Below are 19,296 nucleotides of genomic sequence, written 5' to 3' on the forward strand. Positions count from 1 at the left end.
CGCAATCTTGGTCATGCAAGATTACAGACAAGATGTTTCAATGGGGTTCTAAAGTTTCTCGTTCACTACCTCATCTGTAAACCTGTACAAACGAGTAGTTAAGTATCGTATTTTTTTTTCTTCTAGGTTTTACTATACAGACTCGTTCATACTAGTAAGTGACCTTGTTAAATCGACATATTTTGGTTTTTTACTAGGTGAAGGATTTTGTTCCCTCTAAATATTTGTTAAAAACAACCTAAAACATAATTTTTTTTTTTTTTTTGTGTGTGTGTGATAATTTATCAGTTTTCTATTAGGATTATTCAAAGTTTGAATTATTCTACTATTTTTCTCAATTCTTCGATAAAAGCTTGGGTCTTGAGAAGAATTGTACGTGCTTTGTGTGTTGTTTGCTTTGTAATCCCACTGAGTCACGCTATACAACACTCTGTGTGGCTTATATCCAAAGCTGCAAAGCACTAGTACATCCTGCAATCTCATTTCTCCACTATGCTACAAAAGGAAATCAATACGCGTTTATATATTGATTTCCTTTTGTAGCATAGTGGGGAAATGAGATTGCAGGATGTACTAGTGCTTTGCAGCTTTGGATATAAACGCGTATTGATTTCTTTTTGTAGCATAGTGGAGAAATGATATATATATATATATAAAACTTTCGCTGTGGCTTCTCTCTCTGTCATGGCCAACACCATCGATTTCTCCTCCGTGACTGTTTTGGTACATTGTTTGAAGAAATACATATATAATGAAAATTAAAATGGCGAAAGAAATAGAAAATAAACATAAAGGATTTACGGGTGATTAACATCTACATTCACCACTAGGGAAAAGCCCAAAGTAGCTATGAACATCTTATTCTTGATGAAATTCATAATACAAAATGCTCATATTTATAGAAGAATTGAGGTAGGTGATCAAATTTGAATACATATTATATATAAACTCAATGTGAAAATTAGTGGAATCTTAAATTAAATTTTTTTTTTTTTATTATTATTATTATTATCTTGCAAAGGAGATAGAAGGTCAGCTACGGTGGGCCAAAAATCGCTGGTGTTTGTGGCCGCTAGTGGCGGTGGCCAGATATGGGTCTGTAACAACAATAGGCCAAAAATAGGCCACAATAGGCTAAACAACTTGTACCAAAACATGGCCAACTATAGGCCAAATATGAGGGTCAATGTGGGCTGATAAATGGCCTAACAATGGGCTGAAAATGGTCATCCATGGTCTTAAATTGGCCTAAGTCATCAAATAAGACCAATAAAGGCCAAATGATTGGGCCAACAAAATGCCAAAAACTATGCCACATGGGCCCAGTATAGGCTGCTTTGCCATTTTTTTTTTTTTTTTTTTTCATTTTAAAACCCTTGGACGACTCTTATGTAACGACCTAGTGAAAACACTAACTACATCTGCGATATTACCCCAAAATGATTAGTCATTTTGAAATTTTTCTAAAATCACTTATGAATCTCAGTTTTACTTAATAAATAAGCAATGTAGGACTAAACACCCATAAGTCATTTTATAAAACATTCACTCTATATGAACTACTCATCTTCTCAATATGAGACCAGAGTGTTACATCTTATAACACATAAAAACCCCAATGACTAAAATGATGGCTCATTGACTCTCCATTGGTTGTGAAAAAATGATCGTGCACACGTATGAATGTTGTATCCCACACTTAGAAAATAAGATAAAAAAAAAAAAAGTGATTAATATACTTAAGTGGACCCAAATTCATTAGCTTGAACTTTTAAGTTAGAATGACGTCCAATTATATATAAATGTGTTCTTACTGGACTCCCATCTACGTAGCCATTAAATAAATAACAAATAAGAGTATACGTAGCATTAGGTGATTTTCAGTGCATAAATTCTCATAATACCCATGAATTATGTACAAATGACGTACACACCAAAGCGCATTTAGCGTGAGCAATTGTAAAGTAGGTTTTAGCGTTGGTATTGTGTAAAGCACATTCTTTATATATGTACCCTTACAGATGTCAGTGGGTGAATGGGCGTTGCAAGGTTAGAAAGGTGATAATGCTAATCATTTAATTAGTTAATCAATTTTTATAACTACCGTCGGAAAGCAATTAATAAGTTAATAGATCGAATCTTTTGCTCAAATTCGCAACCTCCAACCGTACCATCAACTTTTGCTTCATCATGATCATATCATATTTAACGATATTTCACGAACTACATGCCTTTGCCTTTCCGTTTTCCTTTTTCGGTTCCCCTTTGACCACCAAAGCGTGCCCAAGCATGTTTCTATTTTCCACAGTTGGTGGAAGGATCTCTTGGGCCTCGCAGCCCACCAAAAATGATCGGAAAAATCTCACTATGCAATTTGCGAATCGATTGGTTTGCACTAAAGGTGAAAATATGGACAGTTATTAACTGCTAATTATTATTATTTTTTTTTAATTTAAAAAGCGGTTATTAAGATTATTAATCGCTAATCGTCGGTTAATTGCCTAGACAGTAAGCAGAGGCGATTAGTGAATTTTGGCGTAATCGCCTTTTCACCCTTAATTTGCACTATAAACATAAAGGCTAAAGTAGATTTATAAGAAAGATTAATGAGGCGTTTGATATATGAAATGGCTATTTCATTAGAAAAATATATAGTTATTCTTTAGAATACAAGAAAGTTGTGCACTCACTAGAATTAAACTAAAATTACTAAAATGCTCTTTTTTATTTATTTATTTTTTTAAAAAAAATAAAATAAAATAAAACTCTAAGGTTCCATTTGTTTAAGATAGAAATCCAGCAGGTCGCTGATTTCGGGGATTGGAGGTGGATTATGGCGAACTCCAATGGCCGGCGGCAGTATCCTAGGGATTCTGATGAACTCCAATGTTGGATTCCTCATTCTTTTCATTTTTTAGATGAATAGACTATTCATAGACATTCTCATAGAAATAGTTATTCCAAGTTACCAATATATATATATATATATATATAGAGAGAGAGAGAGAGACAGGGGGGGGGGGGGGGGGAAGCTAGTCTATTCCATGGTTTAATCCTTCTACCGAACTATACGAAAGAAAAGATTCATTTAGTCAAACCTTAGTTTTAAGATTAATGTTAATAAAAGTGTTTTTTTTTTTTTTTTTCTCCCTTTATTTGGCAAGGGTTTTACTCTCTTCTCTCCTCTTGGTTCTCTTAATTTGTGGGCAGCCTTTGCAGTTACAAAGTCATCTCTCTGTCTATCGGAGAAGGCTTTGACGGAGTTGTTCCTCATCACGAGGATAACGTTTAAACGCGTAATGCAGAAGTTGTGGCGGGCAAGATCATAACGGTCTTTTTTTTATCTTCTTAATTCTTTCTATTGCCTCTGTGGACGACAGTTGATAACGGTCATATCAGATATCTTAAAGCACCCATCTCTTCCCATGCTATTGACATGCTCCTTAATTAAGACCTTAACCGTCTTATATATATATATATATGTCGATCTTCCCTGTCATCTTCAACAGTCTATCCCAAAGAGAGACGCAGACAGAGATCATCGTAGGTTTGATAATGTCTAACAACGTTGAAGATGAGAGAAGGCTCTATCAGTGTGCAAAGAAGTATGAAAAAATGGTCAAACAGGTACTTCATAGTTCATGTCTATTGTACGTTATATATACACTTTGGAAAAACCATAATCTCATAGCTAAGGTTTGTTTGTTTTCTGTTTTTCAGTTTGATGAGCTGATAGAGATGATGGACACCAGGACCAGACAGCCAAAGCGACGCAGGGTATACTCCATAAGCTCTCTTAATTAACACCTTAATATCTACTGAGAAATAGGGGTGTTCATGCCCTTTTTATTAACCGCTTTGTAACCGCTAACCGTTAACCGCACTAACTGCTAATCGTTTTTTAAACGGGTTAATAAAAACCGCTAACTACTAACCACTTTTTTAATATATATATATATTTTGATTATGGTGTATTGAATATGTTTATGTTTGTGTTCCTTATTTGGGATATCTACTTTAAGGCTTTTTAATAATTGGGTTTTCCTTGATTTTCATATATATATATATATATATATATATATATATATACCGATAGCATTTGGGTTTTTTTAGGTACCTTTTACATTTGTTTTGTTTTTTTTTTTATTATATATGGGCTCATTTTGGAGCAAGCCCAATGTGGTATATCGCAACTTATATGCTTGTTAAATAGTGCATATTTTGATGCCAGAAAGGCACATAAAAGGCCAAAAAGGGCAAAATAAGCCCAAACTGAAAATTGGACCAAGAAAAAAGAAAAAAAAAAGTGGAAAAAAAAAAAATTTAAAGTGAGCCCAAAAAGAGCCTAATTATCAAATTTGGCCCAAAAAGAAAGCTCAAACAAAGCCCAAAAAAAGCCTAAAAAAGCGGTTAGCGGAAGCTAACTACTAACCGCAATCGCATGATCACCCCTACTGAAAAATGCTATTTAGCATACTATTATATGACTCAACTGCTATATATACGATTGGAATGACATAACTTTGAAAATTAGCCTTTGGTTTTTCTTTTTAAAAGGCATTGTCGATCCAAATGCAGCAAATGCAATGCTTATCTTCATTGTCTCGTCATTCCAATTGTATAGCAGTCGTATAACAGTTTACAAAGAACCAGTTTGAAATTGTGTTAAGTAGGGTAAAAAATACTTTTAATACGTAAAAAGTTATGCCAAACCAAAAGCTTATATATTTAGTAAAAAATTTTCAAAAGTACTTATTTAACTTTTTCACTCTAAAAATGAACAAAAAATACTTTTGAGAAAAGCTTAAAAATAAAGCTTTTTTAAAAAAGTTCTTTTTTACTTTAAAAGTTCTATTTTTCAACGCAATCTCAAGCATGTTTTAAGTTTTGTTAAAACCGTTAACCGCCTATATATATATATATATATATAAACGATGTCATTTTTATGTTTAAATATTTATAAAAATGTATAACACAACTAGAAACGTATGTAGTAGGGTATTATCGTATTACCATAGAAACAATATCATTTTGGTTTTTTTTTTTTTTTTTTAATTATTTTTTTGAAAAACGGTTAACGGTTATTAAGGTGATTAACCGTTTAAGCGGTTAGTGAATTTTACTAACCACCTAGCTTGCTAGATTAGCGGTTTTACCTAATAACCGCTAACTATAGCCGCCTTTTCACCCCACTAATAGTTACTTGTATGGAGTTACAACCTAAGTTATATATATATATATATATATATATATATATATATAGTATTGGCATTACATTCACCAAAGCTAATGCGAACCAAAAATCACATTTTCATCTATCAAATGCTATATGGAAAATCCACACGCTATATCGGCTTTAGTGGATGAAATACGGATGCTTATTCAGCATATAACTTTTCTCATATCTAAATATCCAAGAATATACTTGAAAGTTTCGTGTTCTTGGCCCAAAAATCTGGTGCGTGCTCTTTAGTGGCTTTATTTTGTTATTACTACTTTATTTTCAGCGATAATTTTATTGTATTTGTTTGTAGGGTTCCAGAGGAAGCAGTTCTAGTGCAGCCCCTGCCTGCTCGAGCCAACCTGACAACAACGAAGTTTTCGTGCAGACGATAACAAGATTTCTCCATGATCTAAAACTTAACCCCACTGATCCTGATTGCTCAACAATTACCCGAGATTGAAGCCACTTCTTAAGGAATAATTGTTATTTTACAAGCTAGGTATCCCATACTGTAAAGGCATCATCTTCTCCCACCACCTAACCAATTATTGTAACCATTAGCCTTAAAAAGGAAGTGACAATTATGCTAATGAAGTACCAGACATAATAATGGTTGTCTTGTGAAAACGCATGAGTAGCTTCAAAGAAATGAGAGAGAGAGAGAGAGAAGAATATGAGGATTTATGCAAAAGTCATGGACGCAATAATTTCAAGTGATCCCAACAGTATTCTTCTACATTTGAATGCTTAAATGGCATTTCCCTACCATCTTTTTCATTTATCTGCTCATCTGCATTGAATCCATTTCCAGAGAAAAGAGTCACAAGGTCCAATCAGCACCAAAGTTTACTGCTAATCTATTGGAATGTTTGAAAACGTTATACAAATTACAAAGAAGATTCCCCTTCTTCTTTTGGTCTGAGCAAAACCAGAAGTACAGCACAGAAGGCATCGTGTTGCCTGGGAAATAATACAACCAAATAAATCTCCAGCCCAAAATTCAAGAAAACCTATTGACGAGATTTCCTCCTAAAAGACTAAAAAAAACAAGTTACATTGGTAAGAAAAATATTCTTAGACCAACCAGACCTTCCACTCACAGCAATTAAGAAGAGGAAAAGATAAGAAGAACAGAGTCGCCATTCCTTTGAGCACCTCCTACATGATGGCTCAGAAGAAACCATGTATCGCATGAAAAAAAACAAAAAATTTCCCACGGTTGATTAACTGACAAGAATGCTGCAAAGTCACACTAGGAAATTAATCTTCCTCACGAAACACTGCTTCCCTCGGAGACATGCTAAGGAAGGTAAAGCTTGATATGAAGAGTTGTCTTCCACCCAACATCAAATTATTGATTATCAAAAAATCTTATGCAAGTTGCACTTCAACTTTACATCCTCAAGCTCCTGTCTCAAGGTTTCCACCCTTTCGAGCAAGGCTGTATTTTCCTGGTAAAGTTCAAGCATGTAAGAAAAAGAAAATAAACTTGAGCTGAATGACTTTTGAAGTTATTCTTCCTATTATTGAACTCCATTGTCTTCCATGATTAATGAAGTTAAAACATATTAAAAGAATGTTTGACGTAAATTTTTTCCACTGGCCTTTTTGAAGAAATATCGTCAATTGCTTTCAACACAATTTTCAGGGGTATATAATAGAAGTTCAATTTATCTCAAGCACTGTAATTGATACTAATTTGCAAACAATTATTAGCTTAGTTGTTATAAACTGTTGATTGGGTGTTTCCCGTGACGCAAAAAGGGAATGCATCCTAAAACATGTCAAATAAAACATTGAGGGGGAAAAGAAGAAGAAGGAAAATGCATTAGAAATCAAGATGATATGGAAGTAAAGAGTCACCTTTTGTAGCATTGCCCATTTCTCGTTAATGTTAGCAGCATCTTCCGCCTTGTTTTCGAAAGACTCCCTAATCTGTCAATGGGTTACACACTTATTAAACTCAAAGAAAGAGAGGCTCAAATTAGACCTCTAATTACTTCTTAAAAGGGAGGGACATGTACAGAATAGGAAAAGAGAGAACTTTTATAATTCTAAATATGTATGGGGATTCCTTAAAACAAAAGCTGCCAATTACATGGCTAAAACAAATGAGTATGTGTCAACTATTCCAACTGCTATAATGTTGATTCATCTAAATGATTTTTTTTTCTTGGATGAATCAGCTTCATTTACTAAACGACAAACACAATACAAGACTCGAGCAAACCAGATTACATCTGACGCAGAGTTCACAGCAAACAAGACCATATTTGCAGAGTTACAACTCTAAACCACAAACTGCAACCATCTTTCTACTACATCTAGACTACAGAAAGACATTAATATACAGCAACTGCGGAATCAGCATCAACTATATGCTAACACCTATTACAAACAAGACAAGAACACCTCTAGTCTCTATATCCAGCTCCCCACCGAAACAATGTCCTACTTCAAGTAAAATTTTGCAGGACGATAGCATCTACAATCTACTGTATACCACCATCTATACAAGCCAACCAAACACAAACTCTATCTCTGCTCTTATTTACAAAAAACCTTATCCTGAATCCCCCACTTGCTGCAAAGCTCCATATTTTCCACTGTCTTCTTAAATCTATTAATATCCATCACCCTGCTCCTGATTTTCCCAATCAATTCTTTTACTAATATGCTCCTCTGTTCTTGCTGCATTCCCGTGTTTTAAACCATTTTGTTGCCGCCATACATGATAAACTACCGCACCCAAAGCCAGCTTACACAAGGAAGATTTCCGACTTTTCCCTTAAGCTTCTTAACTCCCCATTCAATTTTTAAATTCTCTATTAAACATTTCTAAAGGGCTACCCTCCAAATTCTACGACTGAAGCCACACTGAAAATACGCTCCCTGCTCTCTATACATCCTTGAGAGAAAGGACAAAGAACATCTCCTTGAAATCCCCAACTCAATAAACAATCTCTCATCGTTAAATTGTTTCTGAGAGCTAACCACAAAATAAATCCATGCTAGGAATTAATATGGAGTTCCAAACAATTTTCCACTATGATACTTCGTTAGATTTCACTCTAATAACTTCCCATGTTTCAGCACACGGATACATACCATTCTTAGAAACAACCCACTTTGGTATATCTACATCTCTAATCCCACCAAAGCCAATATGCTTTGAATTTCAGCCATCTCTTCAGACCGAGCTGGGGCCAACTCCAATCTTTATTTTTCAGCATACTCTCCAACTTGGCACTACTCTTACTCCCTGCTTCATACACCATTCTAAATCCATATTTTCATATAACGCTCCATTCGCGTGCCACCTATCCCACCATAAGTAAATATCTTTCCCATCCCCCCCACTTTAACTTGTATGAAGTTCTTAAGCCGATTCTCTCATCTTCAAGATCTTCCTCCAACTCCAAGAGCAACCTTGCGGCACATTAATTTGCCACAAACTCTTTCCTTTTAGAAGAGTCATCTAAATGATAGTTCAAAAGCATTCAGTCCACCACCTCTATGTGCATTATTCACATAGAAATCTATTGTTTCTTAACAACCCATTTCCGAGGAACCATGTTGGAAATGTTCCAAGAGGATGAATGGAGATGATATCCATACAATGAGACCAGAGCCCAACTTTGTGGTATTACCAAAAATCCCATGACATGATATAGCTAAATCACATAGATATAAATAGATATCCATAAGTCTGCACCCAACAAGTCCAAACCGCAACAACTAAAGGAAAAGCCCCATGGAATTAGCTAAAAATAAAAACCCCTCACGAGAAGGAATTTTCAATATTATTCAGGTAAAAGAAGAAGAAGAAGAAGAAGCTAAAGAGTACACCTCTTGAAGCTCCTGGACGCACTTGGTAGCGCTCTCTGCTTGTTCGTCATATTTGAGCCTCCATTCAGCAGATTCGTCCATTGCTTCCTTGTTAGCAAGATCGAACTGTCTCCTACAAGATTCAAACACCAGACAGACAGAAACTTGGTTTAAATTACAAATTGAAGAATCATAAAAGAAAAAAGAGATTAAAAACTGAAATTGATGAAAAAAAGAGGAGAAGGGTGCCTGCCAAACCTTAAGAGTTCATTGTCATCGGAAGAAACAGAATAATCGATGCTCCAGAGCCTAAAGTAAACTGCAATTCCCAAAAACATTGCCAGACCCAACCCCACCAACGTTCTCCTCCTCCCTCCTCCACCCATTCCCTCTCTCTCTCTCTCTCTCTCTCTCTCTCTCTCGTAAGGCTCTGTGCCTGGGCGGCCAAACCAACAACGCGGGCAACTTCTTGGGCTCGAGGCTATCGAACACGCAACAACTTCTTGCTTCGTGGGTTGGATCTGATGCAGTTACTCAAGGCTCAAATTATATCCACTTCCGCTGTTACTAAAATCGTCTTCTCCAATAAGAATTTCAGATTTCTTTAGCAATAAACTTGGAGCGGACCCACGGTTGGTACAATAACTGTGAAGCCTGTGATCCTATAAATTACGGAAAAGATTCCTCTCCATTTTAAATCCACTCAATTTCTTTTATTTAATGCATTTTTTTTTTTTTTTTACTAAGAAAACTCAAAGATTTCTCATTCCAGAAAAATCAAAGTAAGGGGATTTGTAGTTCCCTCTCAATAATATCACACATATAGCTGGTAGAAGTGTCAATACGGTTATTGACAATAACTGCTAACTGTAACCGCCTTAGTGGTTAGTAGATTTCATTAATCACAATCGTTAACCGCTAAGCGGTTAGTAGTTAGTGAAATAGGTAACATAATCGCTTTTTCAAAGTTTGGCTTTTTCTTGGGCTTTTTGGGCTCTTTTTTTTTTTGGTCTTTTTGGGCTTTTTTATTGCTGTAGCATTTTTTTACCCTCATTTGTTTTTTGTATTTTTAGTGTCTTCTTAGGCCCAACTGCTATAAAAAAAGCCCATATTGAAAAATCAAAAATATTTGACCCAAAATTTACATATACTTGTACTTAATCATAACCGTTAACTTAAAATAAATAAATAAATAAAAATTCAACACAACATATAAAAAAAGTTCAACACAACTGTCAAAACATATAAAAAAAAATAGATAAAAAATTCAACACAACAAATAAAAGAAGTTCAAATAAAACATATGATATATATGAGTATATGTATTATTTGTTAGGGGAAAGTCCACATAACCCCCTCAAACTACCACTCAATTGATAATGTCCCCCCCAAACTACCAAAAATTGTCAATGTTCCCCCCAATGACCAAATTACCCTTAGTAAAATTAAAAAAATTAAAAAAAAAAAAAACTAAAACTTCTAGAAAAAACCTAAAACTAACAAAAAAATTAAAAAAAAAAATCCAATTTTTTAAGAAAAAATTGGATTTTTTTTTTAAAATCAATTTTATAAAAAAAATTTAAAAAAAAAATTGGATTTTTTTATTTTTATAAAAACTGAAAATTTTAGTTTTTTTTTTTTTAATTTTATTTAAATAAAAATTTACGTTTAATAAAATAAAATTTTTCGCTTAATAAAATGAAATTTTTTGTTTTTTAAGACTAAATAAAAAAATAGTTTTTTTTTTAAAAAATAAAAATTGCCGTTTAAAAAAAAAATTTAAAATTTTTGTTTAAAAAAATTGTTTTTTTAAAAAATATTATTTTTAAATTAAAATTTTTCGTTTTTTTAAAAAATCAATTTTTTTTTGAATTTATAGGGGTATTTTTGTCTTATTGAGAAATCTATAGGGGCATTTTTGTCTTATTACTAGTCTTGGGGGGGACATTTACAATGTTTTGGTAGTTTGGAGGGGACATTGTCACAATTGAAAGTTTGGGGGGGAGGGGGGACATTGTCAATTGAGTGGTAGTTTGAGGGGGGGTATGTGGACTTTACCCTATTTGTTATTATATAATCATATGATTAATGATCAATTCATCATGTGATATAATCATATCAATTATAGTGATAATATTACTAAAATTAGAATGATAATACATTAATACTTCAATTGTGTTTATAAGTAACACATTGTTTAATCCAATGTCAATTACTTAATTTGATATTATACGAATCACATTATCATTGTACATTAATAATATGATTCACTTGAATAAAATATTTGAATTGTTATTGAATCATATAATTAAGTATTGATATTATACATTTATATTATTCATATTCATATATGTATAATTATAATTTATAACATGTATAGACTTATAAGTTTATAACATACATTGGAACTAAGTCTCTAGGTACTTAAGTGTTGTATTAATATGAATTGGTATACTTATGAGTTATGTCATATTATATATGTATAATTTGTTATTATATAATCATATAAATTAGAATGGTAATACATTAATACTTCAATTGTGGTTATAAGTAACACATTATTGAATCTAATGTCAATTATTTAATTTGATATTATACAAATCACATTATCATTGTACATTAATAATATAATTAACTTGAATAAAGTATTTGAATTTTCATTGAATCATATGATTAAGTATTGATCTTATACATTTATATTATTCACATGCATACATGTATAATTATAATTTATAACATATATATATAAATAATATGACACAACAATTAAGTATATAGAGACTTAGTTCCAATGTATGTTACAAACTTATATATATATATATATATATATATATATATATATATATATATATATATATATAATTTTTTATTATGTAATCAAATAATTTAATGATCAATTGATCATGTGATATAATCATATAAATTATAGTGATAATATATTAATACTCAAAAAAAAAAAAAATTGTGATTTAATTATCTAAAAAAATAATAAATTGTGATTTAATGATCAAGTGATTATGTTATATGTATAAATATTATTATAATTATAATTATAAAAATATATTATATAAAACCCAATAACCTCTAACCGCTCGGCGGTTATAGCGGTTAGGCGGTTAGCGGTTAATACGGTTAAGCGGTTAGCGGTTATAGCAATTAGAGAAAACCGCCCGCATTGACACCCCTAACAGCTGGGGGATTCACCCACCCAAATCCTATCTATGAAAGCATTGACTGCCAATTTAGCTGCCATATTTGCCATACAATTCACATGTTGACAATTCCAACGTGTTATTGATTCTAGTAACATCCGAGTGTCCTCAATAATGTGACCAAATTTACTCCAATTCCTGTTGGAAGAATTTACCCCTTTTCACAATAATCTGTGCATCCCCTTCCAGAATAATACAAGATAGACCCCAACTCCTTACAAAATTGCACTGTATGAAAACAAGCCAAAGATTCACCTGCTGTGGGGTCTATAAAACCAGACCATGAGATTGTCCTTGCTGCTACAAAACGTCCATCAGAGTCCCGGATCACCATTCCCATGCCAATACGTTCCAGAGCCCGATCCATCTCCATATCACAATTTATTTTAAAACAACCCATATCAGGTTTTTTCCAATACATATTGGATACCGGTTGAATCTACCCAGCTACCGCATCATTTGAATTTGCCAGTCAGAAATCGTGAATGGCCTGCGTGGTTGACCAAGCCAGTTCATTCGGGTGAGTAAAAAATTCTCCATGAATCACCCAATTCCTCCTCATCCAAATACTCTTCGCCTGCCGCGTAAAAACAGTGAGCATTTCCTTCCCCCCTTTTTCATAAATCTCTTCCACTAGATGTAGAAAATTCTCCCCCGAAAAATTGCATTTCTGAAAAAAAATATTTCTCTCACACTTCAAACATCTAAAGCAGATGGGCAAGACCACAAAATGTGGGTTGCCGTTTTAGTCTCCATTCCACAGATTGGGCATTGAGAATCAGAAATGATTTTTCTCTTCAGCAAATTATCATGCGTAGGCAGAATATTATGACACACTCTCCACAAAAAATTCTTATCAGCATTTGGCATTTGAAGTTGCCACAAAACCCTCCATATTTCACTTTCCTCCACTCTCCTAGAACACCCAGGACTACTCCATTGTTCTATCTCCTTAACTAGATGATATGCACTTCGAACAAAAAATACCCCAGAATTAATACCCCTCCACACCATTACATCTGGATGACCAATTCCGCTTATGGGAATAGAAGATATTGCCCGCACCTCCTCATGATTAAAATTTTCCTGCAGATGTTGAGAGTCCCACCATTTTGTATTTGGATCAATTAATTCCTTTACCTTTGCAGTAACGGGCAAACATCTTGGTTGACTATGGATCATAAAAGTACTTGGTAATGGGATCCATTTCCCTCCCCCCCCCCACCCCAAATTCCAGCCTTCTCCCCATCTCCTATCCTCCATATTAACCCCCTTTCAAGCAAATCAATAGCTCCATGAATGCTTCTCCATGCATACGAAGGCTTTGACCCCAACTTAGCTTCTAGAATTGTGCCCCTCGGATAATATTTTGCATTAAGAATATGAGCAGGTAGGCTGTCCTGATTGTGGAATAATCTCTAGCATTGCTTAGCCAAAAGAGCTTTATTGAAACACCTAATATCCCGAAAACCCATTCCACCCCTTGACTTTGAAACTCCCAGTTTGCTCCAACTCATCCAATGAATTCTTGACTCATTTTTTTGGTGACCCCACCAAAACTTCTGCATCAAAGTATTAATGTCGAAATTCAATCCTTTAGGAAGCATAAAAATGCTCATACTATAAGTTTGTATAGCTTGAATAACTGACTTCAATAATACCTCTTTCCCAGCTTGCGAAAGAAAGTTCAACTTCCAATCTTGCATTCTCTTCCGCCCTTATCAGCATGGAACTTAAAGCTTCTGCACATAATAGAAATAAATATGGCGATATAGGATCCCCTTGACGAATTCCTCTGGTAGGAATAATTCTCCTCGTGGGAATGCTATTCACAATAACAGAATAGGTAGCTGAGGTAACACACATCAAAATGAATTGAATCCATCTACAATCAAAACCCATCATAAGCATTACAGCTTCCAGAAAACCCCATTCAACCCGGTCATAAGCCTTACTCATATCTAGCTTAACCGCCATATAACCCTCTTTACCCCACATCCTTGCCTGCATAGTGTGTAATGTCTTATAGGCTACCATAATATTATCTAAAATCAATCGGCCTTCAACAAAAGCACTCTGATTTTTTGAAATAATATATGGCAAAATTACCTTTAGCCTATTAGCCAAAACCTTAGACAATAATTTGTAAAGTACATTACAGAAACTAATTGGGTGGTAGTCAGTTACACAAATAGGGCTTTTAACTTTAGGAATAAGAGCAATATAGGTGGAACTAATATCTCTAAACAATTGACCAGTATTAAGAGATTCAATCACAGCTCTACTAACCTTTAGACCCACAGCACCCCAATGTTTTTGGAAAAAAACTTACATAGAACTCATCTTGTCCCGGTGCTTTGAGCGGGGACATTTGATTAAGTGCTATTGAAACCTCTTCAACTATATAAGGTTGCACAAGAGAGGCATTCATCGCTGGAGTAATACAAATCTGCAAGCTCCTCAAGCAAGAATACGTGTCTGACATTGTTTGAGTTCAAAACAAATTACAGTAGTACCGAGTAAAAGCATGGCCAATTGTATCCCGCTCCTCACATAACCGTCCCTCTTCATCTAGAATCTTATAAATATAGCTGGCTTTGCGCTTTTGGTTTGCACACTCATGAAAAAACTTTGTATTCCGATCCCCTTCTTGCAACCAATGCTCTTTGGCTCTTTGCTGCAACCTTAAACCCTCTTGCTCCAGGAAGGAATTTAGTTCTATCTTTAGAGATTGGATTCTATGTGAATCAGGTCAGCCTTCATGAGCTTGAAGTTCATCCAACAATGTTTCTTTTTGCTTAATTAATGAACCCACCTGATTGCCATTATTTTTGCTTAATTAATGAACCCACCTGATTGCCATTAACCTTCTGCCAACCCACCAAACCATCCTTAATTTTTTTGAATTTTTCACAAATGCCCTGCCAAGTGTTCTCCCTTTTCTCTTTCACACGCCACACTTGTTGAACAATCTTTTACAATCTGGCTCAATACCCCAATAGGCTTCAGAGCGGAATCCACGTCCCTCACTCCTTCGTGCAACACGTTTCTGCAGCCTTATAATAAGTGGATTATGATCAGAATTTAGATTTGCTTCAATTGAAACTTCAGCCCCGGGGAAAAATTCGCACCATTCCCGATTTGCAAGGACTCTGTCCAACCTCTCTTGTGTGAAATCCCTGCCCTCTCTTCCATTATTCCAAGTATATTTGGGACCCCAGAATCCAATGTCATATAAAGCACAACTAGGGGTGGGCAGACCGATTACCGGCTGTGTACCAGTTTCGACCGTACCGATATTAACCGTAACCGATATACTGATATCCTTATCGGTTAAATTTTTTGTTCCGGTATCCTTATCGGTCCAGTTAGAAATTTCTTATCAATTAACCATTTAACCGATATAAACCGTTAAGTAGGGATGCCAAAACGGCGTAGTTTTGGGATTATATATATATCTATCTTAGATCAAACCCTAAACCAAGAGAACCCATCTGATCTGCCGCTCCACACCTATCTCCCATCACCATCGCCATTTGCCCATCTTCTATTTTGCATTTCTGCTCTCCGTTCTCGGCGATTTGCTCTCTGTTCTTGCGTAACATCACCCATCTGCTCTCTGTTCTCGCCTATCACCTCTCGCAATCGCAGTTGCAGTCTCACCTCTCTCTCACAGGTCAATGTCACTCTCGGCTCTCTCCCCTCTCTCACTCTGGGCTTTCCTCTCTCTCCCCTTCTCAGTCTCTTAGTCTCTCACTTTCTCGTAGTGTCGTAGTTGTGGGTTGCCGTGAGGTTCGTGGTTGTGCGTTGCCTCCATGAGACCCTGACGGCGTGACCTCGTCTTTGTGCTTAGAAATCGTCACCTCACTACATCAAGTAATGTCTAGTATTTCTAATTTTAGGTAGTTTGATTTGTGGATTTGAATCTGTCTAGTATTTGTGGATTTGATTTGTGGATTTGTGTATTTCCGATTTGTGGATTGATTCTTTTCTAGTATTTACGATTTGTGGATTGATTCATGTCTAGTATTTACGATTTGTGGATTGATTCTTGTCTAGTATTTCCAATTTCGGTAGTTTGAATCTATGGATATTGATTTATGGGTTGATATTTTTCATGGGTCTTGTATTCTTCATTTATGGGGATATTGATTTATGGGTTGATATTTCTGTATTTTTAGTTTAAAGGGTTTCGTTTTCTGCATTAAAGTGTTTTTGATTGTTTTAAACTTTCTGATTGTTTTTTATTCAAAATTATATGTGATGAGGCTCAATATATTTATGATGATAGTGCTCAATATGTTAGTTTTATGAGACTCTCATTCAATATATTTATGATGATAGTGCTCAATATGTTAGTTTTATGATGATAGTGCTTAATAGTGCTTAATATGTTAGTTTTGTGAGACTCCCATTCAATATATTTATGATGATAGTGCTCAATAGTGTTGTGTTTTGATATTATTTCGTTGTTGATTTGTTGGCGGTTGAGAATGGTAAATCTTTCCGTGGCTTATTTTATGGTACCCACCAAATATTATTGGCTTATTTTATGGAAGAAACCTTTGATGATATTGATGAATCTGATGAGTTGGATACCTAAGGGATTAGATGTGCTGGTTCTAGGGGTTCTAGGGGAGCATCTCATGGTCGTACTCGTGGTCAACTACCCCCAATCCCTTGTAAAAAAATATTAAGAACAAAAAGATCTTCAGTATAGGACCATTTTACTAAATATATAAATAGTTCTAAAGATGCTCCTATTGCAAGTTATAACTATTGTGGGGTTCGGTATAAATGTCATGGTACAAAAAATGGCACCTCTAGCATGTTGTACCATTTCAGAAAATGCCAAAAGTACAAGAGCTTAAAGCCAAAACAGATAGTTCTCAGTCTAAGTTCACTTTTATGGCCGGGCAGAGTCAGAGTGATGGTAGTATTGGTAATAACCTAATTGTTGGTAAGCATTCTAAAAAACTTATTAGGGAGACACTTTGTGAAATGATCATTGTTGATGAATTTCCCTTTTCAATTGTGGAGCAGATGGGTGTTAAGAAAATGTTTAGGGTTTTTGAGCCTCATTTTGAGCTTCCTTCTCACTATACAGTGATGAAGGATTGTGTTAAGTTGTTTATGACCAAAAAAGAAATAATAAAAAAGAAGTTGTTGATGGCTGGTCAAAGGGTTTATTTGACAATTGACACTTGGACTTCGATTCAAAATATGAATTACTTGGTTGTAACGGGACATTTAATTGACTCTACTTGGAAATATCACAAAAGAATATTGGCATTTCGCTAAAGTGTCGGATTTCAAGGCAATAACGATTACTAAGCAAATAGAGCAATATTTGGTGGAATGGGGAATTACCCGTGTGTTGGCGATAACACTTGACAATGCAAGTGCTAATGATAAAGCAATTAGTGAGTTTAGTAAAAGAAATATGTCCAATAACGATGTTATTTGTTGTCATGAGTTTGTTCATATAAGGTGTTGTGCGCATGTTCTAAATTTAATTGTGAATGATGGTACGAAGGATGTACATGATTCAATTGAAAGGGTCAGAAATATGGTGAAGTATGTGAAGGGATCCCCCCAAAGATTGACCCTCTTTAAGTGTTGTGTAGAAATGAAGAATCTTGGGTGTCGATCTTCTTTGACTCTTGATGTTTCCACTAAATGGAACTCTACTTATACCATGTTGGAGGCGGCACAAAAGTATGAAAGGGCATTTAATCTTATGTTAGATGAAGATGCGAATTTTTTACATTATTTGAATGATGATAGTGGAGGGAGGGATATGTTAGGGGTTCCAAATGAAGGTGATTGGAATAAGGTTCGACACATTGTTAAATTCTCACGTGTGTTTTATGACGAAACAATTCAGATGTCGGGTTCCTTGTACTCAACTTCCAACTTGTTTTTTGGTATTCTCCAAAATGTTTATCATTGTTTGGACGAGTATTATGAAAGTGATGATTATTCATTGAGTAACATGGCAATGCAAATGAAAGTAAAATATGATAATTATTAGAGAAATTTTTTTGGCTATTAACCCCTTGTTGTTTGTTGCTTCTGTGCTTGATCCACGTTACAAGATATCCATCTTAGAATTTTGGTTCCAAACGAATGTGGGTCTAGTAAAAGCAAAAGAAATTGTTGAGAAATTTAAGAGTGTCTTGGGCCGGTTATATGAACAATATGCTAAGAATGAAAGTGGGGCTAGGTTCGCAAATGAAGAGCGTAATTGCACAAGTTCCAAAGGTATGAGTGTGGGTACTAATAAGAAAGATGCTTTAGCTATTTACCATTCATTTCAGGCGTCCAAAAATGTGATGATGTGTCAGACAGAGATAGAGCAATATTGTACAGAAGAGGCAGAGACACCAAGTGCCAACTTTTATTTTTTAATGTAGTGAGGGTAAACATGGTAAAGTTTTTGGTTCTCGCCGAGATAGCACGGGATATCCTGGCAATTTCACTTACTTCTGTTGCTTCTTAGTCGGCGTTTAGCACCGGAGGTCACATCATAGATCCTTTTCGGAGTTATTTGGCTCCGAAAACAGTGGAATCTCTTATTTGTTGTCAAAATTGGTTAAGATCTTCTCCCAATTTTCAGTATAGTGAGTCACTCTTGCCTGATATTGAAGATGAAACAAGCTACAAGTTTGAGTTGGGTAATATTTGTTAATTTCAAATTTATTCATTGTTCTAATTATTTGATTAAATTATTTTTACTAATCCTTTAAAAATTTTATTGAGGTAGAAATTCTGTCTAATTCCCTCACATTTGACGCGGATTAAGGCTTGATGGATGAACTTTGCGGGGTGATGTTTTGTTTAAAGTTTTTGGTAAGTTTTTTGCATCTTATTTTTTTCTTATTTGATATTTATTTCTTACTCTTTAATATTAATTACTAATAGCGATTCACTTTATTTATGTTTTGATTTGTTGGATTATTTAAGGAAGCAGATTTAAGGAATTGAAGATAATCCATGTTTGAGGTGGCTCATGGAAATTATTGTGTAACC

General features: G+C 34.6%; 2 protein-coding genes across 2 annotated transcripts; one reads left to right on the forward strand and one right to left on the reverse strand.

Moving 5' to 3' along the window:
• Nucleotides 1–6,060: 6,060 nt before the first annotated feature.
• On the reverse strand, nt 6,061–9,682 carry LOC132191919 (acyl-CoA-binding domain protein). The gene is made up of 4 exons (XM_059607053.2): nt 9,311–9,682; nt 9,074–9,185; nt 7,088–7,159; nt 6,061–6,675 (listed from the first exon to the last, which is right to left on the reverse strand). Exons 1-4 carry the CDS (start codon nt 9,436–9,438, stop codon nt 6,586–6,588), a joined length of 402 nt encoding a protein of 133 aa, XP_059463036.1. The 5' UTR covers nt 9,439–9,682; the 3' UTR covers nt 6,061–6,585.
• An 8,151-nt stretch (nt 9,683–17,833) lies between these two features.
• Nucleotides 17,834–18,766, forward strand: LOC148583423 (zinc finger BED domain-containing protein RICESLEEPER 1-like). The gene is made up of 3 exons (XM_088511415.1): nt 17,834–18,277; nt 18,363–18,528; nt 18,585–18,766. The coding sequence occupies exons 1-3, from the start codon at nt 17,834–17,836 to the stop codon at nt 18,764–18,766; spliced, it is 792 nt and encodes a 263-aa protein (XP_088367541.1).
• The last annotated feature ends 530 nt before the right edge of the window (nt 18,767–19,296 follow it).

Source organism: Corylus avellana, chromosome 10 (genome assembly GCF_965113065.1).
Source record: "Corylus avellana chromosome 10, dhCorAvel1.hap1.2, whole genome shotgun sequence".
NCBI lineage: Eukaryota > Viridiplantae > Streptophyta > Magnoliopsida > Fagales > Betulaceae > Corylus > Corylus avellana.